The sequence below is a fragment of the Carassius carassius genome, chromosome 3 (assembly GCF_963082965.1).
Source record: "Carassius carassius chromosome 3, fCarCar2.1, whole genome shotgun sequence".
Classification (NCBI taxonomy): Eukaryota; Metazoa; Chordata; class Actinopteri; order Cypriniformes; family Cyprinidae; genus Carassius; species Carassius carassius.
In genome coordinates this window covers 10092135-10119480 of record NC_081757.1, presented here as the reverse complement: position 1 = coordinate 10119480, position 27346 = coordinate 10092135, and the positions used below count along the sequence as shown (strand labels likewise).

The window sequence follows — 27346 nt, the reverse complement described above, 5'->3', positions numbered from 1 at the left end:
CTCTCGAAAGGGAACTACGCATTTGAGAGAGATTGGGCATAGAGGACCTACAATAATTTACAGTATTTGAAAAATAAGCATGTCAACATATTCTGTTACACCAAATACACAAATTAATGATCTTTAAAAAAAGCATCATGTGACTCCTTTAAAGTTATATATTTTTTTCCCATCTGCTGCTTTTGAATTCACATCTTTTGTGCCTAATGAAGTGTTGCTAGTAATGGCCTTTTGACTGTAGACATTCCTGTGTGCCATCACCCTGTCAGTGCTGTCAGGATGTCATTTTCTTGCTGCTCCACAGTAATTAGTAACATGGTATTTATGGTTCAGGGGAGCGCCCATGAGCAAAGATGCCAGCATGTAGGACTTCATGATACTGTGTGCAATAGGCACTAAAGAGAAGCTGTGTGGTTTAAGTTACCACAACAGCACCTTTAAATGCAAGGTCAAATTCATGATAAATGTCATGTTCTGAACTTCCTGTAGATTGAAGTGATGGTGTGCATGTATTATGAGTAAAAGTTCTCACCAGCTCCATAAACCACAGAGTAGACGATACGCTTGGCATGCTCTCTGTCCTCCAGACTTACTCTGTCCTCACTCACACCCTTCCTAAAGACAAAAACAGAGACATTTATATAATGAAAGTGCTAGCAGTGCTGGTATGCTGGAGGCATCACTGTTTGTAAAGTGACAGGGAATCAGAGGCTGTCCAGCAGATGTCTTACTGCATTAGAGCAGCGGCCAGTGTGGGGTCAGCACTCACACTTCAGCACTTCAAATCTCAGCTCTTTTGGGTGAGCAACACACACACACACACACACACACACACACACACAAGAAGTAATATGCTAACAGCAATGCTGTGATGATCTGTGGTCATTAGAAAGCGAAGTATATTTCTATTCTCACACACAAACTGGGCTCATGTCAGCAATCAAATCACACTTTGTCTTGACAGGCCCGTCACCATGCGCTACGGTAACTGTGGAGGTGTGAGCATCAGTCTGGTCGTCTCTCATCTCTCTCGATCATTTCTCGGCCTTGCACTCTGTTTGGTTGAGTGCACACAGCCTCAGGGTGAGTACTGACTGGTACTGCAGGACACTGTGCACTCTTGTCAGCCTATTTATTACCTTTTGCTTGTGTGACAAACAGAACATCTAGCATTCTTTAAACTCCTTTTGGCCAACTCTCTGTGACTTCTTAACCTACTACCCAAAGTATGAACATTACACTTGGTTGGTTGGTTTGTTTTTAAGTACCACAAATATGAAGTCTCTACTAACTACTAGAGACTTCACAATTATAAATTGTTCATCATCCACACACACACACACACACACACACACACGTTTGGTTTCCATGTTTCATGGGGACATTCCATAGGCATGATGGTTTTTATACGGCACAAACTGTATTTTCTGTCAACCTACACAAACCTACCCCTCAAAGGAAACTTTCTGAATTTTTAGATTTTCAAGAAACTTAATTCTGTATGATTTATAAGCTTGTTTCCTCATGGGAACCTAAAAACATGTCCCCACAAGGTCAAAATTTACTGGTAACATGATAAATACCAGTTACACATACACACGTTTATTTATGAATTGTGGGAACTTTCCATAGACTTTTATTCTGACCTAACATTATTTTTTTACCCCCCTAATCCAAAACTAAATTTACCCCTTAAACCTGCTTGCCTTGTTACACTATCAGATAAACATAATTTACTATTTTTAATAAAAAAAATGTGGCCGGTCCCCACAATGTAAACAATTTCAGGGTTTACTAACCTTGCAGGGACATTTGGTCCTCAAAATATAGCATAAAAATGTAAAGTATACACACACAAACACACTGAAAGGGTTTCAATGAAATAAAGTATTAAAAATATAGCAATATACAATATAAACAAATCGTTTCATTTACAAAAAATGTTATTGCTAAAAAGGTGGTATACCATCATTTCAAATGGTTTAAAACCATAATGAGTTTATTAGTGCAAAGACACTAAGGGGTCCTGTCAGCAAGACAAAATAAAACACTCATGATGCCTCTGCTGCCATAGCAAAACAAGCTTTTAAAGTAACTCTTTCCTGCACACAACATACTAGTCCCTTTCTCATGACCAGATCACAACAGGTGTACACAATCATTCCAATGTTTGGGGCTGGTAAGATATTTTTGAAAGAAGTGTCTTATGCTCACAGAGGCTGCAAAAATTTAATAGCATTGTGAAACATTATTACAATTTAAAATAAGTTTTCTATTTGAGTACATTTTAAAATGTTATTTATTCCTGTGATGGCACAGCTTAATTTTTAGCAGCCATTATTCCAGTCTTCAGTGTCACATGACAAATACATACAGAAATATATTTTTTGCAACATTATAAATGTATTTACTGTCACTTTTGATCAATGCAACGCATCCATGATGAAAAAAATTAATTCATTCTTAAAAAAAACAAAAAAACTTTCTGACCTGACCATGCATGCTTATAAAAAAGCTAAACAAAAAAAAAAAGCAAAAATGTGTTCTGTATGTGCATTATATACACTAATATATGGTAGTGTGTACCCACCACTGAGCTGCCAGCATGGTGAAGGCGTCTGCTTCAGTGTTCTGAAAGATTCTCAGAAGCTGTGGGTCAGCTGACAGGTGAGCCAAGAGACGCAGCTCCACCTGACAGAAATCTGAACACACACACAGATTCAGATGTCATAATGACCTCTTCCAAACTTAATCTTCAACCACAACTTTTCATAACTCCCATTCCTAATAAAAAGATAAAAGGGGAAGAAGATGACAGTGAGTGGTGTGTGTGTGCTGGCATCTCTCCCATCTGTGTCAGCAGGAACAGTAATGCACCCAGACGCTTTTCTGTCAGATGAAAGCAAATGTGTGAGAGGATAAGTTCACATTGCGATACAGTCTGTGTGTGTATGTGTGTGAGATAGAGAGAGAGAGAGAGAGAGAGAGAGAGAGAGAGTACTGCACACTGCAGTGACTGTCAGAGTGCTGACTCACCCTCACACACACCAACATTGGCACTCAGCATCGTCCATTATGTAGACTATGAGATAAATTGTGTGCATAAATGTTTTATGTAAACTGGTATATCAAGCCATTTCAGAGTATTCTGAACTTTATTTGATAAGGTAAAAATGGAGTGAGGTCCTGAGAAGAGAACAAGTTATTTGGTTGTTACTGGCCTTTATTGATGTGTTTGTGTGTGTGTGTTCAAGACCAGTTTCAGGGAAGAAGGGGAGGAAATGGCTTATCTTTGGCAGAAACAGCAGCTCAAGTGTAAGTTAATCTGATCTAATTTGTCCACCATCAGTTGAAGGTTTGAACGGACAATGAAGATGGCAATAGAGCTCTTCCTTTTGGATGCATTTCATTGCAAAAAATGTTCACCTAAACAAGTTGAATAAGACCATATTAATAATTTCAAATTTTAATTTATTTAGATATTTTAGTTTAATGTTTCTTTGAAGACCAGATGTCCATTTTGGATTGAACTACATCCAAATTTATTCTCTAAATGAGATTTCTTTAAATGAGCTACTGTCAACCTTTTCCGGTATCATGATGGCTAGAAACACAATAGCAGCAATTTAAGTTATGATTAATCTAATATGCCTAAAGTACAGACCCATATCACCGTAACTGCATTCCCTTTACAGCTTCTTAAGGCAGTTTAAGTCTGATTAAGTCTATTCCTGGACTAGCTTCCTGTGTTTCTAGTAGCTTGTTAAATGTCAATGACCTTGTGTCATGATAACTTTTTGTCACAGTTCTCAGAATAATGACAATAAAGGTTGAAGATAAACATGTGTATGTAATACATGAAGTCATACAAAACAGCTAAAGGAACAATCTTGAGTAGTGAGCAAACATCAACTTACAATTACTTTTTGTTTTGTGCATTTCTAGTTCAAACCCCACTTCTCAAACAAGTAACAGAAGAAAATGCGAGCGGAGCATGTCTGCGTAAAACTCATTAATCAGTGTAAATCAATGAATAAATGTAAAAAATCATACTGACCACCGTTCAGCAAAATTTTGTGAATGAAATCCATTTATTTCAAAACAGGAATCCACATGATCAGGAATTTAAAGTGAAGGCTAAAAACTTCATGTTGATTTCAATCATGTTCAGTTTGGCTGTGTGTATTCACTATAAGAAGAGTGCTAGAGTTTGAAATTCTGGTTCCTAGAAGCTTGCTCTTGTTTTTAGGCATTTGATCTTTAGATCGATTGGAAAATCAATAGTACAATGTTCAATCAGTGGTTTATAATGAGTTATTATGCAAGGTTTAATCTTAAATATTATCCAAAGTTCATTCAAGCACCAACAGTCAGAGCTTTTTTTATGACCTTTTAGTGCCAGATTTTTGTCTATGGTTCAAAACTAGATATCTGGCCTTATAAGAACATGTTTCCTTTACTTGGAGCAAGCTAAATTAAGATCTGACAGAGAACATAGAAGAGAGTGGCTCTATTAATATGAGTCTGGTCTTAGTGCAAAAATAGTCCCACATTGATTTATAAATGAAAAGATGGTCTAAACATAGGCATATGAAATCAATACCTTCATAAGCAGAGTGCTTAGATACCAGATAGATGTGTTTCCTGTTCACACAGATGTAAGCACAATGTATGATTGGTTTGACCAGACAATTAATTGATCTGAACTAAACAAATTACAAAATGTTATTTTAGTATTTATTAATTTATTGTTACTTTGAATTAGCTTTTATTTTTATAATAATTAAAAATGTATTATTATATTCTGTTATATTCTTTTGGCCTTTTTTAAAAAAATGCCCGTATTAGTAATTTTAGCACTTTATTATTATTTCTTAATTATTTAAATCAGTTGCCAAGTCAATATTTCATTAAAGCTTTACATCTAATATTAATATTTCATTTTAAATTAGCTTTACTTTATAATTACAATGCAACCAGCAAATACACTAACTTATAAAGATGAGTCTGAGCTAGCTTGTTTTCATATTGCACAGGATTAAACGTAAAAATCTTAATCATCACAGATAGTAAAATTGTGGTTTTATATGAAATCCATCCTGTTTCCATTTTATTTCACCCATTTTTTCCATCTCCTCTCACTCTACCATCATAAAAGTAAATAAATAAAAAATAAATATTTAAATACCTTAAACAAAATGGGGGATAAAAACTCAAAATGCTGTGGCTCTGTAGTTCAGTGTTTGCTTCACCTCACTCCTCAGGAAGTTAAAAGAGGGCTTCCATAAAAAACAGTTTATTGAAAGGTGGTATTGACTGATGCAGCTATTAAAAAAAAAGGTTGTAAGGCGTTGTGGGAATGATGGTTTAGTTAAAAAGACCCTGATATAAAAGGATAAAGCGAAATATTATGGTTTGACCTGAAGGCTCAGGAGAGATGCAGGGGATAAAATAGGGGGAGTTCAATCTGTGCTGTAGAGGCCACCAGACAAGCAGGGAACGAGGGATGACTTTGTCCTCATTCTAGCCTCTCTCTGTTCTCCTTCTGGAAACATCCGGGCACACTGCACAATTTGATGTGACAAGGCCACCACAGGGACAGGAACTCACGCTGTTACTGAACCACCCCCCATGCACACACACTAAATATGCACATGTCAGCAAACAAATAAAATGAATGAGTACCCCTGAGACTGAAAAAATACCAAAGAGACAAAAAACAATTAAGTGATCTCACATTACTCCTTTGTATCACCATCTCTCTCTCTCTCACATACACAGAAAGTTTAGGAGATTTGTGTAACTTTGCTGTCTGGCCAGCAGATGAGATTGTGGGCCAGAACGGGCTGTTTCCAAAATTGTGATTATGCTATAGCCATGGGGTCTGAAGGCTGGCCTCTTCTGCTGGAGGTTACACTGTCCTTGCTGTAACACCGTTATATAACAACACACTGACACACCTCACACACACTCAGTGCTGTCAGAACAAACAAACACATACCCAGACAAACAGGACACATCAAGTACTAGTCCTAAACACAGCATTAGTGCTGTGCACATCACAGCACAAACCCCTAAAAACAAAATAACACATCAAATAGAGGTTTTGCTTTTCAAACACACTCACCTGCAGAGAGGAAAGTCCAACCCTCTTGTGGAATGAACATGGCACGTGGGTGGACAGTCACTATTTCAGAGATCTTTCCTATACATACATACATACATACAAATACAATAAACATATAATCATACTGATTCAGCAGTATTACACAATTTACAATACAGTATCATATTTCTATTTTAAATCTTCGCTGAAACATTATAAAAACAAATGAAGCTCCACAATCAATGCTGTGGTGCATAAATTCACATGTAGCATTTAAATATATATATATATTTTTAAATATCGGCCATTTAAGGAGTAACATAGTTACTGGTGCTGAAAGGGTCCATGTCAAGGACATGAAGAGAGAAAGAGACTCGATGAAAAAAGTAGGAGATTGAAAGTCAAGGAGCAAGAGAAAGATGAATGAAGCTCTATGCAGTTGTTTTTACACTTTATAGGTAGTGCCTAATTGACCTATAGGTAAGCCCCTTCCCTCAAAACGCAGATGAGCCAATGACAGTCAAGTATCAGCAGAACAGGGAGTGGAACTTGGGCATCTAGGTTTCAGTGCCATAGAGAAACATTGTTAGATCCAAAGCTTTCATCAGTTTGATGGTGTTTATGGTACAGAAATGGAAAAACAATGTGCCTGCGGTACTTGATTCCAAGGTAACATTATGGTAACACTGATTCCAATATCCTGAGAGGATAGGCAATAGAATTTATTTTATTACATTTCCCAAACAAAATAGAGCAAAATGTCCCTAAGCATTCAACCTTCTGGTTGTCATGCACTCATTAAGTTACAATTTTCATCTGCACAAGCAGAACATTGTCATCTTATGCTTCACCAAGGCACCGGCGGCGCCGGGGGGTCTCAAGACCCTGCCAAGAAATGCCTTGACCCCCCATTTGACCTCCCAACCTCTTCCTGATTAAAGATTGAAATGTTTCTCTTCCAACTACGCAGAACAATAATAATTAACAATTTATTCAACATTTATTCGTACACTGAACCGAGAACCATTTCTGTCAGACATGTCCGATTCGAGAATCGAGGAGCTGATGATACTGCGCATGTGTGATTCAGCGTGAAGCAGACTGACACACAGAGCGTCTGAACCGAACTGATTCTTTTAGTAATTGATTCTGAACTGATTCTGTGTTAATGTTATGAGCGCGGGTAAACCGAAGGCTTGAATCAAGGGCAATCATCAGCAATGACATTACGTTGAGCGCAAAAGAACCGGTGAACCGGTTTTTCAACTGTGTCAGCCACATTAAAAAAGTTAACAGCTTAAGTCATTTGTGGATTAATGCGTATTTGAGACGCGAACTGTTTAAAATGATTCAGTTCGATTTGGTGAACTGGTTCAAAAAGATCCGGTTACATCGAGTGATTTGTTCGTGAACCGGATATCACAAACTGCTTTGTTTTGAACTCTCTCACAACAGACCCGGAAGAGAAGACAATGCTGAATAAAGTCGTAGTTTTTGCTATTTTTGGACCAAAATGTATTTTCGATGCTTCAACAAATTCTAACTGACCCTCTGATGTCACATGGACTACTTTGATGATGTTTTTATTACCTTTCTGGACGTGGACAGTAGACTGTACACACAGTTCAATGGAGGGACTGAGAGTTCTCGGACTAAATCTAAAATATCTTAAACTGTGTCCCGAAGATGAACGGAGGTCTTACGGGTTTGGAACGACATGAGTTATTAATGACATAATTTTAATATTTGGGTGAAAGTTTGAGCATATTGTTTGCAGACTGCAATTGATTAGTTAATTAAATTCAAAGTAGTTCATGTGCTGTGTTGTTTTTGTTGTTTAGTAGCAGTAATATGCAGTTATTAGTAGGGATGTTGCGGTGACGGATTTTTTCCACCGGTTAATCGGCGTGTAAAAAAACCGGTAATCCCGGTGTCACCGGGGTTGCGTGTCGGGGATTTCGGGAGGCCGAAAATGCAGTCGTGCAGACGTGCACACGTCTCAATTTACTTTCACTTTAATTAGCGGCAATTCAGTAGCATTTGTTTGAATTAATCATGGGTTAATTTATTTTATTCTTAATAAAAATACACAAAACAATAAGACACTCGCTTGTATTACACACATCTTTATTGCAAAATGAATAATAACTTAACACACCATGCAAAAACTAAACGAAAGCACTTATGAAACACCTTTAAAGTGCATTTATAAACAAAACGAACCACTGCACACATCGTGCAAGTATCAAACAAGACTCGTTAAATAATTATAAATATTCATTAAATAAAGTGCCTGCCTTTTTCAGCAGAAAAAAAACAAAAAAAACAAAAAACACCGCACAACCATCGAATATGAAACGAACGAACATCAAAAACTTCGTTAAATAAGGTAGCCTACCCGAATAATCACTGGACACTTAAGTGCAAAAAAAAAACAAATATAAAAATTAAACTCACGTTAAGCTGTTAAAAAAAAGAGGTAGGCCTATTAACTGCATACACCGTACAAAAAAAATTATAAATAGGCTAAATGAGAAACAATAAACGAAAAACCTTCATTTTAAATTGCAACAGTTCGCTTTGAAACCAGATCTTCTGCCATCCTTTGCCAGTTAGCTCGCCTCACTCTCCTCAAATGATAAATGAAATCGGACACCTGCTGCTTTACTGCGGCGCTCGTTCCGCTCACGCTAAATTACGAAGGCACGTAGTCACTAACTGAATTAAGTGCTTTATCGCTATAGGCTAAAACTTCAACACGATGGGGACGGTGCCGGTGGTCAAGTGCTATGACCGGTAGGTGGGTTAAACACCGTGTATCACCGGTAACACCGACTATCGCAACAAGCCTAGTTATTAGCCGTGTCCACTGTATTTTTTGTTGATTTTCATGAGACCCCCCCCCCCCCCCTGAAATGACCAGGACCCCCCACTGCCCCCCCAATCAAAATTGTCTGGAGCCACCACTGCAACAAGGTATCTCTTTGGCTAAAACTAGCTAATGTCAAAGTTAGTGAGTCAATGCTATTAGAAACTTGCTTCGAGTTACCCACCGTGTAGGCCTATTAGTATATGCAATGGAAGCATAAAGCCCTTTCAGAAATAATTTTAAAATGCTGATTTGGTGTTCAAGAAACATTTTATTATTATTATCAATTTTGAAAGCATTTGTGCTGCTTAATATTATCCATCTTTTTTTCAGGATTCTTGGACAAGAATTCCAAAATTGCTTTGGTCCCAAACTTTGAACAGGTAGATTATATCTTATCTGTATACACACACACAGACACACACACATATATTATAAACATACACACACACACACACATGAGTGTCCCATTACACACATACTTTACCTTGGATGTACTGTTCCTTAGAAATCTGCAGTGGCTGCTTCGGAAGAGCTTGAAAATTCTGCAGGAGGAAAGAACCAGTTATTATTCATTTTGAAAGCATCTGATTCAGTCACCCTGAAAAGCACAGAACAGTGCCTCTCGCATCCAATACCACAACACAAAGATTAGGTTAAATTTAGCCCTGGCTTTGACAAATATGCAGACTTTAGAGCACTTATAAAATGCCAATTATGGCCACTAAAGCGCAGTGGAGCGGTGTTTGTCCAATCAGAAAATGAATGAGATCTGTCTTACTGTTTTTTTTTTTATATTTCAAACTGTCTCTATGAAGAAATGTTAAATATGCTTTGCACTCTATCTATTTAGAGAGGGATGAAAGACACTAATAAGATGAAGAAAATAAAGTATTAATCTGGTAAAGTCATGAAAGCTGTTTGCCTGACAGACGGTCTCCAGTCTCTGGATCGGAAACTGACCCCTGTCCTCATGCTCTTAAAGCAGAGGGTTGCTATGAGTAGTCGGTAGTGAAACCATCATTAGTCCTACTTTTCCTCTGGAGTACAGAACTAGTGTAGACAACTTTCATCTTTAAAAAACAAATTAAGCTCTCAGGATCTGGAAAGAGCTATTCAGTACTCATCAAATGTACAGTATGTGAGATAGACAATGATGCAAAGAGAATGAAACATGTTAAAGGGAAATTATGGCATGTACAAATGTGTGTGATAAAGAAAAGGCAAAATGTAAAAGGTTTGTGTCTGGTTTTGTCTGAATGAGAAGAGATTGCTAGTTGGAAGGTCAGGTTCTCTCTCCTCCCAGTGCTTCATTACAGCTATAAATCTGCAAACGATGAGAGAGAAGAAAGATATACAGCTTCAAGGCCAGTCTCACACACACACTCCAATCTTTCTCTCACACTCATTCAGACACAAAGTGGTTCCCTTTCAGTTTAACTGTGCAGTCATGTACATTTTAAATTAAAAGTATTTTCATTACTTAAAGTTTAAAACATTGCCTCCATAAAACATATTCAAATCTCAGTGCTGATCGATTGACCGCTTTTACATTTAATGTGAAATGTGAAGAGGAAAGTAGTGCTAGATCAGCATTCTCAGCCTCACATGATTGACCAGCCCATGTCTACATCTCTATTAGAACTGCAGTATCTGTGATATGATCCCATCCAAAGATCAGCATTGTGCTGCAGTTTTTAGCACGTGTGTAGGAACGACATGAGCTGATCTCAGGTTATTGTGTGCAGTTAATCTGTCTGAGTTTGATATATGCTGGTAGTCTGGGCGAGAGGAAGAGCTTTTAATAGCAGCTGATGCTCTCTGCTTCTGTTTGAGTAGCTCTATTGATCTATAGTAATATAATACAGACAAAAAGAGAGGTAGAGTCTCTGCGAGAGAGCAAGAAAGGAGTTAGAGAGAGAGGGAGAGAGATTATATTTTTCTTATATATTATTGTACACAGCTCTCTAGAAACCTTGACTATGACTGGTCAGTTGCAGTATTGCACAGTCCATTGCTTTTGAATAAAGATGTGTAATTGACCAACGTTACCTTTCTTTTCACAAAAGAAAATACCTTAATTGTCCAGTTTTATGATATATTGCCATGTAATTAGACAGATATAAATAGTCAGCCTGTCATTTGTGTAAAATAAACCAATGTTTTGCTTCGCTTTTAAAAGGTTTTATTCATTATTTATTTGAGACGATTCAGGATGACTACAGTCTGAACAGACTCTGAAATTTTCAGAAAAACTGATTGGAATCATAAACTGAAAGATGGGGAAAAAGAGAGAAACCGAACAAGTAAATGATGACAGAGATGGGGGAAAGCGCAGAGGGAGGAGCACAGTGGTATTGATCTGAGGATCAGGCTGGACTCAGTGCTTCACTCCAACTCTAATCCGGCTTAATCTGGACAAGAAAATGCTGCTTACTATACTTTTCTCACACAAACACACACATGGGCACATTAACACTCTTACATATACACTGGCGCTGAACACACTCTTTGAAAGTCAAGGCTTGAGAGCGATCTGCCTTATATACCCCTTTCTTTTTTACCTCTCTCTGTTCAGTTCTTTCATTCCTTTACACATTCTTCACTCTCATGGCAGGTGATTTTTGCTAAGGTTGTGGAATGCAGACTGAAGCACACAACTCATCCACAGCTCAGCTGATCAATTATTCAATAGAGAGAGGGAGAGAGGAAGAAAATAAAAGGAGAACCAAAAAAAGGGGGAGTAGGGGGGTTGAAACAGAGGGTGCATGTGGGGGGTTGCAGTTGTCAATTCAAACAGCAAGATCCATCAACGCTCAACAGCAAGTTACTAGACTTAAAGTCACTAAACTCACTACAAAATCAAAATGGCGAATACCCTTTTATATAAAATATTGCAGTGTGTATTATAAATGGTTTGTCCATGGCACACACATTATTACTTTTTAAATTCACATACCCGCATAATCTTAATCAAAAACACTGACATGCCCTCACAATATTTCTTCTCTGATGACATGTGCACTGATACGGGGGCGGGACAATAATCCCTCCCGTCCAGCAACATAAACAGAAAATGACAAAGATGCAATTATCCAATCAAATCCTGCCCTACATTTTTACTTGTTTAAGAAGGCAAAAAAAGGTCAACACACTATGAAGATAAAAAAGAAAAGAAAAAGACAATTTGAATCGATTGTAATTTGTTAATTATCAGATTTTGATATTCACATTTCTAAGGCCTCTAAATGATTAAATTATCAAAAATATGCCGAAACCCTGTAGTACACAATCTACTAAATGCCTTCAGTCCTCTAATTAACAGTAATACTTTTTTAGCAAGTATAAAATTTGTATTTTATGTAATAGTAATCTGTAATACAAGAGCTCACAGATTTACATTACAATCTATCAGAATTTCATCTTACTTTTTGCGTCATAAATCAGCAACTGCACTATTTTAGCTCAGTTTCAGCCTTTGATTAAAACTAAGGGGACACTTTATGAGCCATTAAAGCCTGTTGTCTCAAATTTGAACCCCCCCCCCCCCCCCCCCAAAAAAAAAAAATAATAATAATAATAAAAAATTTTTTTAATTGTTTTATTATTTTGGATCACACTTTAGTTTGGAGACCAAGACTCACTATTAACTATTAACTACGACGCTAGTTAACAGTAAGAATCAAAACATTAGATTTTTCTGACAATGATTTTATATGTCAGACTTTACTGGGCTAAAATGGTCTAAAACTGAGCTGAGAGCAGGTGGAAAAACATCAGTCAAAAAAAAAAACAAAAAACATAGACGATAGTTTATGTGCAGAACTTTCTGAAAGAAAATCTATCCAAATACAGTATGTTCAAGCAGGGTCCATGTATTATAAAGAATGAGGGAGTTGGTTGATTCATGATCTGTCAGATCTGCCTGCTCAGCTCGACCAACAAGCTTCACCGGGGGCGTGATACTAATAGATCTGACAGCAGGGAGCAATTGGCCCAGCACTCAGAGTCGATACACTGCACACTACGAGTAACCTGCAGAGCGCACTGCAATACGCACAGCCTCAGTGGTGCAACAAACCCACCCACTGTTCTTCTCTGTTTCTATATCACCCCCCAGCACAGGACTTCCTTTCATTTAAAACCTCACACACACACACACACACACACACACACACACACACACACAGAGAGAGCTGGCACTGCAGGAGCGTTGCCAGGGTGACAGAAGGCTGGTCTCCACCCTGTAGGCCTCTCCCCTCCTGAACATATGCTGCACCAGCATTAACACACACATACAGTGGCCGTCAATAAGACAAGTGATCTTTCGCTCTCTCACAGTAACAAACAATAGTCTATCGCTCACTGCAAACACTCACAAACAATGGCTGTCTCACCTGCCTTGGTTTAGACAGATTTTACTTCCATCTTTAGTTTTTTATTCTATCTGTGTGTATGTCAGTCTGTCAATCATCACTGTGGCCTCAAATTAATGTGCGACATACTGCATCCAGTCACAGTGTGGGTTTGTGTGACAACGGTGGCATCACCCTGGTTACAAAGACAGATGACAAGGCAAAAAAGAAACCATGCAGCTTGGGTCAGCTCCTTCAGTTTCTGCTGACACACACACACAATCAATATGCATCACTCACACAGACGCCACTCTGTAGTTCCCAGCAGCTGTTGAGTCAGGTCCTCTTAAATTATGAGAGCAGAATAGGAAGTGTGTGTTTCAGTGCAACTATCACATGGGGAGGCCTGAATTTATGCATGATGAGCGTGTATGAAAATTTGTAACTGTACAGTGAATGTGTTTGCTCAGTGGATGTAATAGTGTCACACCTCTTCCCTGATGCGACATTCGGTAAAATGGTAATTTCCCCTAGGACAACTGATCGGTTTAAATGCAAAGCATTAGTTTCATGAACGAACAATGAAAAATGAATTTTTACAGCCTTTATTAGTTTAGGTGATTTTATAAATGTATTGTAGTGTTCAAAAGTCAAATTTCTGTTTTTAAAAAAAGTCTCTTATGCTCGAAATGGGTGCATCTATATAATCAAATACAAAGTAAAACAGTAATATTGTGATATAATATTACAATTAAAAAACAACTTATCTATATTAATAAGTAATTTATTCCTGTGATCGCAAAGCTGAATTTATGTTAACCATTAATTTCAGTCTTCAGTGTCACATGACCCTTCATAAATCATTCTAATATGCTGATTTAGTGCTCTAGAAACATTTCTTATAATCAGGGTTAAAACGGTTGAGCTGTTTAATAACTCTGTTGAACCCATGATAAAAAAAATGTACAGGAATATTTCCATGAATAGAAATAACAGCATTTTTTCTTAAATATAACTATTTTTGCAACAATGTCAATTTCTTTATTTAATTTGATGCGTCCTTGCTAATAAATAAACTCACTGACCCAAATTTTTTTAACTATAGCATAAAATAATACAAATGTGATAATTAACTTAATTAAAAATGTACATCTAGAACTAAACTGAACCAAAGATGAATAAATGCTGTAGAAGTATATTATACTGTATTATTACATAGTCTTACCTAAAATGCAAATATGACATTTTCCCAAAACAGCATTTTACTGTGGCTATTCAGCTTTGATACAAAAGTTCTCACTTCAGAAAGATGATCAGCCTCACAGCATCACACTCCAAAAAATGATGATTAGCATGCAACATTTTACACACACTTTTATCAAAGGTGACTTAAAGATACAATTTGTAAGATTTTTGCAGTAAAATATCCAAAAACCACTAGGCTAGTGTTATATATTTTGTCCAGCTGATTACTAACAATATCTCTAATGTTTTCAACTACTTGTAAATCATGAGAAAATTCCCATTCTAAACAGTGACACGGGGCAGTGCAGTCGCCTGTCAATGACGTAGTTACCCTTTGTTACCGCCTTTACTGACGTAGAAACCACGTGACAACAGTGTTTTGGACAAATGCGGAAGTAGCTTCGCAACAAACTTCAACTAGAAAGAGAAGCCGATCTCGCCTGTGTTTTGCTCGACAGGTGAGTTGTTTTGATTCGTATCTTCACAGAAAACGTATGCTTTTATAGCGATCAACAAGATTAGTATTATGGGGTGCCAAATGTGGGGCATCGCGTCTCTAGACCCGCGCGAGGACGCGTCTGATCCATAGTCTGATCGCGTCTTTGCATTGACTTTGTATGTAATCTACTCGCACAAATCGTTGAACTCACGTTAAATCCATGATTTATCTTTCTGTCTGATTTATCCCATCATTCCACGCTCCTCCTCAGCGTCATCAAACCACGCGATTGTTATTGTTTTGGTAGTGCCCTCTAGTGGCAGGTCCTACCATCTGTACCTTTAAATGAATGAAGGATACAACATAAACAATTCATGCCAATGAGGCAAGAACATGAGAAGTTCTGCAATACAAAGCCCTAAAACTGCTCAGAAGAATACAGGCTAGAGCAAAGATGAAAATGAGAGATGCCGAGTAAAGTGAAATTATATAACTTCAACATCTAAGCTGCCCCAGTGGGAATGCAGCTGCTGGCACTGTAAGGTTATCTACTGAAGAAGAAACAGTTGAAATATAATTATTCTCAGTCAACAGCCTCTATAATGGCTCTACTGCTCATGGATGCTGCCATCTGCTGGAGGCTTTGCTACACAGCAACTAGCTCAACTTACCGCAGTACACACCAACGGCCACACCGAAGATGATTATTACATAGGGGATGTAAGCTGAAAGAAGAGATACAGAGCGAGAGTTTGAGTGCGCCTGCACTCATTAGCGGTTTAAGACGTGAGGTGGGCCAGTTACAGTTGGCCAGTAACAACTAGAGAATCTGCTATATTGATTCAGAGTTTAAAGAGGTTAGGATGATTAATTAATTGAGCAATGGTAGCACAGAATTCACCAACTGTCCCATCAAAGACCTTTACAGACCATACACACCACAGACTATATCACATTCTTTCTCAAGTATATAAACTATTTTATGTTAGGGATTCGAGTAGCCCCATTTTATTTACATCATTTTTCAAGAGAAATTACCCCATGCTGTACACCCTTCCCAGTGTTTCTGTACATTTTCTGTGGCAACAAACCCTTCAATCACTGAGGCGATGGGTGAGAATTAAATGAAAGTAATAACTACGTTAACTACGGCCACGTTCACACTGTCAGTTTTAGGGATTGACAACCACGTTTCCTTACAGTCCCGAAATGTCCCATTCAAACAGCTTACTGTACAGTACCTCGAATACGGTCTGTATGAACATGCAATGAGAGTCAAGCACACTTATATGCAATCGCGTAATTTTCTGTATCTCACGCATGACACTAAATTTGAGTCCCGCACAGAACACAAAACTGACGAAAACTGCTCCAGTGCAGTGAATCTAAAACATTCAGATGATACACAACTTATTTCTCCATCACTGTAACTTTTTAACAGAGTGAAACCACACACGAGCGGCTCTCTCGCACTGTACTACAAGTTGTCCAGTTCATACAGCGTGTGTTTTCTGAGAATGCTGTTGTGAGTCCAGAAAATAGACGGGTGTGAGCTCAGCTAAGAATGCAGATGTCACCCCGTAAATAACTGTATTGTGTGAACGTAACCATGTTCAGGACTGACAACCATATTCTGCAGCTGTGTGACCGTGGCTGCTGTACGTTAACATATTTGTCAACTGGAAAGAATCACCGAAAGCAATACCTGCCAATACCCATCACTGATACAGATCATTTTAAAGCCTTCTTTTTATCATGTAGAATTATTTATGATCCGATAAATTTTTTTAGACATTTATTCAAGGTCTGAATTTCATTTTTGAAAATGAATTTCTCTTAGGTGACTCTTGTCAGAGGATTTTTTTTTCCCCATTTGAAGGGTTGTGGGGGCCATTTTTTCAAAAATATATATTTATCTCACCTAAATGTTTGATCATGCACTGTATTTTTGTTTTTACATTCGTGTAATTGTTGCACAATAGCTTACACAGCACAAGCGATTTGTGAGCTGTATGTGAGGTGCACACATACTGTTTTCAAGTGCGTATGTAGTCCATGTATGGTAGAGTAGCAGCACGGACTGTCCTATAACACAGGAGTCTGCTGTCATTATTTTGATTTTAAATCCAAACACTGTTACTTTTGCTTTTTCAACATTATGATTCTTTTTTTACACAGTACAGTAATACAATCTTTCATCAATTATTCAATGCTTTTTACTTTTGCATTTACTTTGTTGCTAAAGCAAACCATTAAAAAAAAAAACTTACCACTGACAGAAACAGTCAGCTCTACTGCCTTTTCTTTTGCATTCAAAAGGGGTCATATGATGCTTTTTTAAAAGATCATTCTCTTGTGTATTTGGTGTAACAGGATATATTGACATGCTTTAATGTTCAAAAAACACATTCTTTTTTAAATACTGTACATTATTGAAGGTCCTCTCTCAAACATCATTTTCTACAAAGTCCCTCCTTCCGACTAGCGCAGTCTGCTCTGATTGGCCAACTGACCCAGTGCATTGTGATTGGCCGAACAATGCAAGCACTCATTGGAAATGTAATGCCCCTTTCCATAATCGTGAGCTTCATCTTTCAAAATAAATGTAAAACAGTTAATAATGTCCTTAGTTTTACCATCAGTTCAAGCCCAAAAGGGGAACAGAGTCGCGTGACAGACAGTGATGAAGCTCATATGTGTTTGCAGTACACAAGCCACAGACGGTTAAAACAGCTGACTCCACTGTGTGAACCTTTCTCTCTCTCTCACCACACACGCACACACATGCAACAAATTGGAACATTCAATAGCAAATATTTCAACTAATAACAAAATATAATTACAGTAGCTGATTCAGAAGTGCCAGATTGACGTAGCAAAATCAGAATTACCTCCTCTCCTAGGTTCACGAAACGGTCGTCCATAAAATTCATTGCTGTAAGTAATCTTAAAGATTCCTAAATGCATCTACTTGTGGGGGCATGTTTGAACGAGCCATTTTAGTGGGGTGCGACAGAGCCTTAACTTTGATAAAGAATGTCTCTTTGAATTTAAGACTTTAGTCTTTGCAACTTTACAGATCTTCTTCATGCACCAAGAGCTTGTAACACTCCAAAGAGAAATGAAAATTTTTTATTGCATCATATGACCCCTTTAAAGCTTTATTACAAGCAATCCTGCGGTTCAAAAAGAACTTGAATTAAAAAATGTATAAAAAAATTATTAAATTTATATTTTGATAATTATCGTTATCGTTTATCGCCCAGCCCTACACAGTCTCACACATTGGAGTCATCATTTTGAGCTCTTCAAAGTGATTTGCAGCAGTCTTTGGTAAATTCCTGAAGTATAACTTTAACTTTTCTTCCCTGTGGCACAGCTTTAGAAAAAGCACTGCAAAGCAAAACATGTTGATAATGCTGATGCACAGATGTTTCTAAAAGCCTGCTAGACAACAGAAACCACAGTAAGATGTCCCTCACATGCTCTCCGTCTCTAATTAGCACACTGTTGCTGCATTGCCCTCTTCTCTCGCTGCTGTTACTCATCTGCTACTGTTTGTGTGGCAAAGGCTTAATAAACAAAGAAACGGAGCCCCATGCAGAAAACCAATTAACATTGGAGGTTGTTGTTTTAGAGAAAATCAAACCAGGCACTGTGAAAATAATAACACAGACATACATCTCATTGACTCTTAATGAGATACTTTGGCTTGTAGATCCTAGTTTGATGTATGATGTTTTTGTTTCAGCACGATGCTCAATGAATGTGCACTTGTTTGTAGTGGATAAATGGAATAAATGCTTTGTTAGGACAGTCAGGCTTTGTTGAGGATTCCCTATTGCACACTCCCCTTGAAAACATAAAGGTGGATAGATAAACAAACGTGTTGGTGTTCAAGCATACAGTACACACACATGCATAAACACCTGTGACGTGTGACCCATTTTTTTAAGCGCAGATGTTTTTCTTTGTAAAGTGACTCATCAAATACAGTTTAAAGACAGAGATCTGGCTGCAGATTTCAGTGTGAAAATCACTGTCCACATGGGATCTTCAGGTCTGTCGAAATCAGGTGGGTGGATTTAAGGTTTTTAAAACTAAAGAAATGATTATGTAATTTAGAGGTTGCTCCATAGGTAACTGGTATTTGGTTTAACACCTTCACAAACTGGATCCCATCTGGATCGCGGGTCTGGCAGCTCACGTCTCTGGTGGCGCGGGAGTCCCTCAATGCACCCTTCCAGGACCCACGAGGACACCAGTGTCCATGCACGGGGAAGAGACCGGTCTCCCGAGGAGAGGCGCGTTGGGCTTTTGAACAGCGGTGGTGATGAGGCTCCATTTCCTTCAGTTGTGCCCCATCACAGGCCGCCAGCCCTGACTCGTCCAGCGCCCCTCCTCTCACATATGGTAATTAGAATTTCATTGATCTTTAGCTATATGAATGTCCAATAACAATTCACAGAACCTAAAATTACCAACACATTTACATGAGGTTGGTGGATTGCTGTAATTAAAAATAAACTAATTAACAAAAAACTGGACAAACAAAATGTAAAAATGTATATTAGCATCACTGCATACAGAGACGAAATTCTGCAACTATATAATTAATTCTATTGCACAAATGAGATGGACTAAAATGTTGAATTTAAGTTGCATTGAAATGGAAATATCGACAGTATATCTGAGTGTAACAGATTATCATGCTTCTATTCATCAATTGCTGACTGGATTTTGAGATGTAGACACAGCATTTAAAAATATAGGCAGATCTGAATGTGAGGTTGCAGTAGATTGTATAAGTCTGGCATATGACAACAGTATATTGAGTTCTGAACATGTCGAAAATTGATCGGGTTTCAACCAAGAAATATACATTTCAATTGAGAACTGTAAATTACAAACCCTCTCCTCATTTAAGGCCAAAGCTCGTGAAAATTCACTCCATAAATTAATTTAGACATAATTTTTATCAACTCCAGTTGACTTAACTTGACAGAGCACTTCATAAAGATCTACCTGGTGCATAATGCAGTCAGTGAAGAATAACTAAAATAGTAAACTAAAATAAATTATTGGTTTAATGTCCTTTTAAGGCTTTTAAGACTATCCAGCAGAAAAGCAAACATTTAAAGGGGTCATGACATCAGAAACCAAATTTCACTTGAAGTCTTTGTATTAGTGTTGTCAAAAGACCCGGTACTTCAGTACCAAGTCGGTACTAAAAAAATTTAAATGTGACGGTACCAGGTTTCTTTAAGTACCGGTAGTACCGAGGTCCCGTTCAAACCCGGTTCAGCCATAGACAGTAAAAGAAAGGGTTCATCGCTATGATTTCCGCGAAGCAGAAAACGAGGACGGAATCTCAAAATCCAGTCATGAAAATGAAACTTACATTTTAATATGGACAGTCATGGAATTTGTCAAAGTTAGCATAAATTAATCAAATCAAATCTCCATATGGACCAGTATCTGTAAATGTTAAGCCGCAAAAGTTGTTTGAAATATGAATCAGTGTTCTGCGCGTCTCTGTGTGAATTAATGAATGGCAGAGATGTGCGGGTTTGTTTACTACATAGACCGAAGCGCATGACGCTTGCATTAATTTCAGCATCTGAGCTTCAGAGTTCTCTCTCCATCAAGCGATCTGAACTTTTCAGTTCATCTCAATGGACGCACAGCGCACCTGATGCTCTGTAAACTCTTTGTGAAGGCGCACAACTCACCCCGTCACTTTACTGATGCAAAGAGAGAGAGAGCGTGAGTCTTACCACGCTGAATCGACACGCTATATGTAAACTATTCTTTGTTGTCTTCTCCTGTCAAAATAATGGAGTTCATTTAGAATTATTCATATTCATTTTCGAACAAGCAAATGACATACCGGTTTCTACGGTAGGGGACGGAGCTAATGCGCAAATGGCAATTTCATTGGCTGGCGCTGATTTAGTACCGTCCCTGTTTTGATTTCAGCAAATCATTTTGACCGAACGCAGACAACGTGATTAATATTCATGAGCCAGGCAGGTCATCAATTCATAGTGCATTGTATATACATTAGTATGATAGTAGAATTAGTAGTAGTATTATCTTTTAATAATAATTAATATGATCTATTATTATTTTTTTTTACAGAAACCCTCAATGACCAAAAATATCTTAAGCATCACCACCAGTCTTAAGTTCAGTTAAAATGACAAATATGCATTCACTAGGCCTAAAAGTTAATTTTTACATAAAGGCATTGTGCTAGAAATATTACTATTATTTAGAAAAATGTATGTAATACTGCTACTGTTGAAAAAAATTATAAAACTTTATTTTTTAAAGAAATAAATCACAATATTTCTTCCATGTTTTAATTTTAATAGCAAATCCCCTTTATTTACCAAAAATAAAATGTGTTTAAATTTCATAAATTAAAAGACAAATTAAATTTGGGTGAAACTTGTTTACTGTTTTTCATAATTATATAACTTGTAGAAATACTTTAAACACAATTGTAAAGTATAAAGAATGGCATTGGTTTTATTTTTAGTGCTAAAAAGTTTTTTTTTTTTTTTTTAAATTAGCATATTTTTGTGTTTTGCTTTGGTACAGAAATTGGTACCGAGAACCGTGGATTTTCACTGGAATCGGTACCGAATACTGAAATTTTGGTACCGTGACAACACTACTTTGTATAGTTAATAAGTTCTGCAAGTTGCATAACTTAAAATGTCCTCATCATCAATAAAATAGCATTTATGTAATAACCCTCAGAAAACGGCTCATTTTAGATCCTATGGAACAAGGTGATGTCAGCTGGGCACAGTCATTTGCATATACACTCCCTCCAGAGCAAAACATTGTCATAGGCCCCAGCATTAATGGCCTTACACTTGATCACACTGAATGTAAGTATCCCAAACAGATCACTACCCCTATCTTGTCTACCCGGGATACAGTATGCAGATGTGCATTCGTTTCTGACAGTCCACACGCTCCAGTCTGCTGTCAGGAAACGTGAAAGAATGTTTGCTTTGATGCATTTGGTTTAAACATTTTGTTCGCGTCTTTGTACAGATATCAGAAGGATCCCAACGTAAGGAACAAGTGGATCGTTTATTTTGAATAGCATCCCGGATCATGCCAGAGGATTGTTCGGACTTTGAGTATTTTTTTGTTTGTTTTTTTGTGTAAACAAGGCACAGTGCCATGGAGTGTTCACAAGGAAACATTTGTTAAAAGATGAAACAGTACTAGATCTGCAGTTTTATCAACTGTAAGTAAATGCTTGATTTGTTCTATTTTTTTAATAAAGATAAAAGATTGACAAAGATACACATTACAACTACACATAATATACAAATAAAACAAACGGTGCTTTATTTTCAGGTTCAATGGGTGTATTTAGCAGGAGCATTCAAGAAATTTGATGAACAAATATAAAAATAAAACACTATAGAAACGGATTCCTAAAGCAACTGTATTACATTTCTTTAGTCAAGAGCAGTGAGTGATTTTTCTCTTTGTGTTTTGTTAACGTTAAAGGAATAGTTCATCCAAAAAAAAAAAAAAAGTCTGTCAGCTGTCGGTCAATTCTGTCATAGTGTTTTATTTTTATACCACCATTTGCTCACTCAAAATTTGATTTGAACCTGAATGAGTTTCTTTGTTCTTCTGAACAAATGCCATTTTGAAGAACAAGGCAAACCAAAAAGTTGCTGGTCAACAGTGACTTCCATAGTAGAGATGTCAATGATTAATCGATGATCGACTAATTGTCGATAAGAGATGCAATCGATTAAAGCTGCCGATAGTCTGTTAACCGATTTAATGTTGGGCTGCGTGTAGATCATGCGCACTCAACATGTGCGAGCAGCAATTAATAGGCACTGTGATCGACACTGACAATACGTTTTCCCAAAGCATTCAGTGATGTCATTCACAAGTTTCTGCATGAACCTCACTAGGGCACAGGTTCTCATGTCCTGGGACAAAACGGGATGCTTTAAGGAAAATGTATAGCCTATGTAAGTAATCGGCCTAACACAAAAATAACAATGTTTTCATAATTGTTTTTTTTTAGATATGCGAAATATATCTGACTTAATTAAGATTAACTGATTTAAAACAGAAGTGTGGCGCTCCATAAACAAGTTCACAGAAAAAAGGATGACAACGCATACTGTTTGTTTGCTTTATTTTATAAGAGCACAAATTTTCTGTTTTTATTGTGAGTGTGCACAAATGAAATTAAAGACTTTTGTGGAAAAGGTTTTTATTATTTTTTTTATTATGTCTCAGCTGTTTCAATCATGCTGGAACCTGGTGCACACTTATTTTCTAGCGATTCAAGCTTACATCGCAGTCTGTTCATTATCAAAATAAAATAAAATGTGAATGTAAAGTACAAGCCTAGTTTACATTATAAATAGTAGTTTAACATTCAAATACATTGCGAATATGAAAACATTTGGATATGTGCCGAATGAGACATGAGCAATATCCTCCAAATAAATCTATCCAAAGCCGCGCTCGCTCGTCCTATGCAGGCACGGATGCACTGTCACGATCTAATGCACTGTATGGTGGATTTTTAAAAACAAATAGGCTAGGCCTATCGGAATGCAAAAATTCTAAGTCTGATATTTTCTAGAACAGAATCCAGCAGGATCAAATTAATATGAGCAACAATGTGGCTTTGGCACATCCTGTCATGCCAGTGACTGCGCCACTGCAACAGACGCATTTTGCTGCATTATGGTTAATGATTAATTGATCGTTAATTTAAACGATGATCGATTATGGAAATAACATCCCTATTCCATAGTATTTTTTGCTACTATCAAATTCAATGTGGACCAGCAACTGTTTGGTTAATAATAATAATAATTATTCATTACATTTATATAGCGCTTTTCTAGGCACTCAAAGCGCTTTACATAGTCTGGGGGTATCTCCTCATCCACCACCAGTGTGCAGCATCCACCTGGATGATGCGATGTTACCCACATTCTTTAACATATCTTCCTTTGTGTTCAGCACAAGAAATAATTAATACAGGTTTGGGACAATGTGACTGAGTAAATAATGACAGAAATTAAATTTTAGGGTGATCTATCCTTTCACAATAATGACAGTAGGCTGCATGTTTAATAGGCCTACTGTCCCTTTACGACCTGCAAGCATCTAATATACAGGCACGTATACGTTTTTCTCACAACTGTTTACTTTCATTTTAGACAAACAACTTGAGTTCACACATAAACCTTGTGTGTTTTGACAGTATTAGCGCAAAAGATAACTTGTTCAATAATCAGATGCTGTTTGAAAGGCTTTAGCGCATGCTTTGGGGGTATGCAGAGCTCAGAGAAAGCACAGATCAGACCAGCGTGAGAATTAAACATTTAAAAGCACATGCACATAATGACAGAGTAACTCTACTGCTGAGTTAACACTGCTGTGAATGCGTGTGGCGTTGTACAGTATATGACGGCACCAGAACTGCATGCTTATAGAATGTGTGCTGCAGCACGATACTAAAATATTTCTTCAAAAGCAGATCGTGGAGACATTTTTATTGCCCACGATCAAAAATAGTCATATCGCACACCCCTTTTATGCCCCCTTTAAGTATGCCAGATTTAACAATGGATATACAAGATCAATGAATTTAAAAGTTTCAGTTTTCAGTTTCAACACAGCATTGGCCAATCAATTGGCCAGGAATGGTCAGGGGGCAGCGGGCCATACTTATTGCTGAGACCTGCGACAACAAATGCATATGATCACTAGGGATGGGACGATAACCGGTTTTATTGATAACCGTGATAAAATGTGCTGAAGGTTAGTAATATCGTTTAAAAATGAATTATCATTAAAACCGTGTTTGATTATCGCGGTTTTAATATCTCACTATTAAATCATGTCCAGCCAGCAACAGTCTGACGCAAGCGCAGCGCACAATGTTTTTTTTGTTTTTTTTTCGAGAAGGAATGGCGAAAGTCAGTGACTTTTCTATGCTTTTCTATGCTTCTACACTTTTCATTGTAAGGAAGGAAATGCCACAGAATTGAATCTTTCTTTAAATTAAGTGCATAGAGTTGCTTGTTTTATTAGTTGTTTGTTGATTATTAAATATAAAACTTGCTGAAATGTTTTCAGTGTGAGCATCAACTATTTTTGAACACTTTCATCTCGTTTCAACAAAACCGTGATAATATTGATAATCGTGATAACTTTAGTCACTATAATCGTGATATTAAATTTTCATACCGTCCCATCCCTAATGATCACACATGCACACTCACACATTCTGAGGGAACAGCTGATGGAATCTCTTTTCTAACACACAAATGTAATCCCGCCTGCTCTCTGTGTGTCAGAACAAAATCTAATTAATAAGTTCACACAAACAGTGAGTCACACACCCTGAATCAGCATTATACACAGCTCTGTGATGCTTTGGTGCAGCCAAATTCAAATGACTAGAGGAAAGCCATGCATCAATCTGAAGCAACACCTACCACAGCTATGACTCATCCAATGAAAGCTGGAAACTCTTTACATTATGGAGACAATTTGTTTCTCATGTTTATTTGAGTTTGTCTAATAGGACTTCAAAACACCTTGAAAGAGTGTTTCAATGAAGTGGTAAACAATGAAAAATGCAGCAATTCTGAACATCATATGATTCGCAGGCCTATTTTCCTGAAGGTATTATTTATCAAATGCAAGAAGATTAGCTCTCGGTTGTGAAATGCAGGATAGAAGACTTTGGATTGCATATAAAAAGCTGATATGAAGCCAACAAGAATACAAAGAAATAAAGATGAGGAGAAAGACGTCTGTCCTCATTCAACTGTTCGTCGGTGTTATTGTCAAGGGTGTCTCTGTGTATGTCTCTGGATGGATAAGTGACTTCTGGTCTTCTGTTCAAGAATACTTGGGGAATTCTGATCCAAAGGCGGATCATTTTTTGGTTATGACTCTAAAGCCTGCAAAAGCTTTGCCTTAAGCAAACCCGTATTAAAGCTGAATTAAAAAGCTACTGCCAGCCTGTTTTATTTGTGTCTAGGCAGATTTGTGTGTATGTTCAAAGACAAAGGGGGAGTGAAGAAAGCAACAGTGAGAAAGAAGTGTGAGTGTGTGTGTTATAGAAAGATATCAGAACAAGGCAGCCCGCCCCCTCTGCAGCAGAGCAGAGACAGCATTCATGTTTCTCCTACAGCAGGGACAGAATCTGTATTACACACCAAAAATTCCAAAGGACAAATAAAATCCCAAAACCACTGACTGATTATGGGAATCAGATATGCCATTAAAATTACACAATTTACTGTATGTGATTGGACAACTATCTACAATCCCTATCAACTACATTATTCCTAACAGTCTCAGTTTCATTATCAAAAAATAAAATATGGCATTTGTGACTAAGGTCTACACAGACACAGACAGACATGCACATATTCACTCACAACTGCTGTGTTCGATACAACGATGTATCGTCAGAGAAATTTGTTGCCTGATATAGAGATATAATCTCCGAAACAGAGCTTCCAACTTGTGCAATACGGAAATATATGTTAAGTGTCTTATTTGTTTTTGGCAACCTGGCAACCATGTGCACGCGCTCTCTCTCCACTGTGGATAAACGCGCTTGCTTTCTGATAACACCGGTTAGCTTGCAGTTTAGCGATCTCTACTTCAATCAGAAAAGTGTCATTTATCATGTGTATGTATGAATTACCACCGCTTTGCTGTGTTTCTCTATAAACAGTGAAGCTGTGGATTTAACTGCTTTAGACAATGATGTTACCAGCTCCTTGTTAAGAAAGATAATGTAGCTCTTCAGCGATTAAGCGATTTATAGATTAAATTGTAGTTTGACTGAGTGCTAAAAAGAATGTCTGTGTGCGCAGCGTGATCTAGTGACTAAATGTGTGTGTGTGTGTGTGAGATAGTGAAGACGCATTAGTTTAGAAGTCTTCTATTTTATATATTTTTTTGTAAACGTAGAGTGTGGCTGTTAAAAGCAATGTTAAAATAATTTTAATATATTAGGATGAGTACATTATAATAAAAAATATTATAATATTATTAATGGGCTTAAAAACAAGATTCAAACAATCAGGATATTGTACATGGTGGGGAATGCACATTGTAAACAAAACATACAGGTGCATCTAAAAAAATTTGAATATCATTTTTTTTTTCATTCAAAAAAGCAAACTTTCTCATATTCTAGATTCATTGCATACAAACTGAAATATTTCAAGAGTTTTTTGTTTTAACTCTGATGGTTACTTACAGCTTAGGAAAATAAAAAAAAATCAGTA

The 27346-nt window shown here is 37.3% G+C and overlaps 1 protein-coding gene across 1 annotated transcript in view; it reads right to left on the bottom strand.

Annotated features, from left to right (window-relative positions):
* LOC132118407 (DNA polymerase nu-like) overlaps positions 1 to 27346 on the bottom strand; it is a 72604-nt gene that overhangs the window by 15966 nt on the left and 29292 nt on the right. Inside the window, exons 17-20 of the mRNA XM_059528233.1 lie at positions 9463 to 9520; positions 6128 to 6205; positions 2591 to 2702; positions 533 to 615 (exon numbers count right to left, since the gene is read on the bottom strand). Coding sequence (XP_059384216.1) covers positions 533 to 615; positions 2591 to 2702; positions 6128 to 6205; positions 9463 to 9520 — 331 coding nt within the window. The remainder of the gene's footprint in view (positions 1 to 532; positions 616 to 2590; positions 2703 to 6127; positions 6206 to 9462; positions 9521 to 27346) is intronic.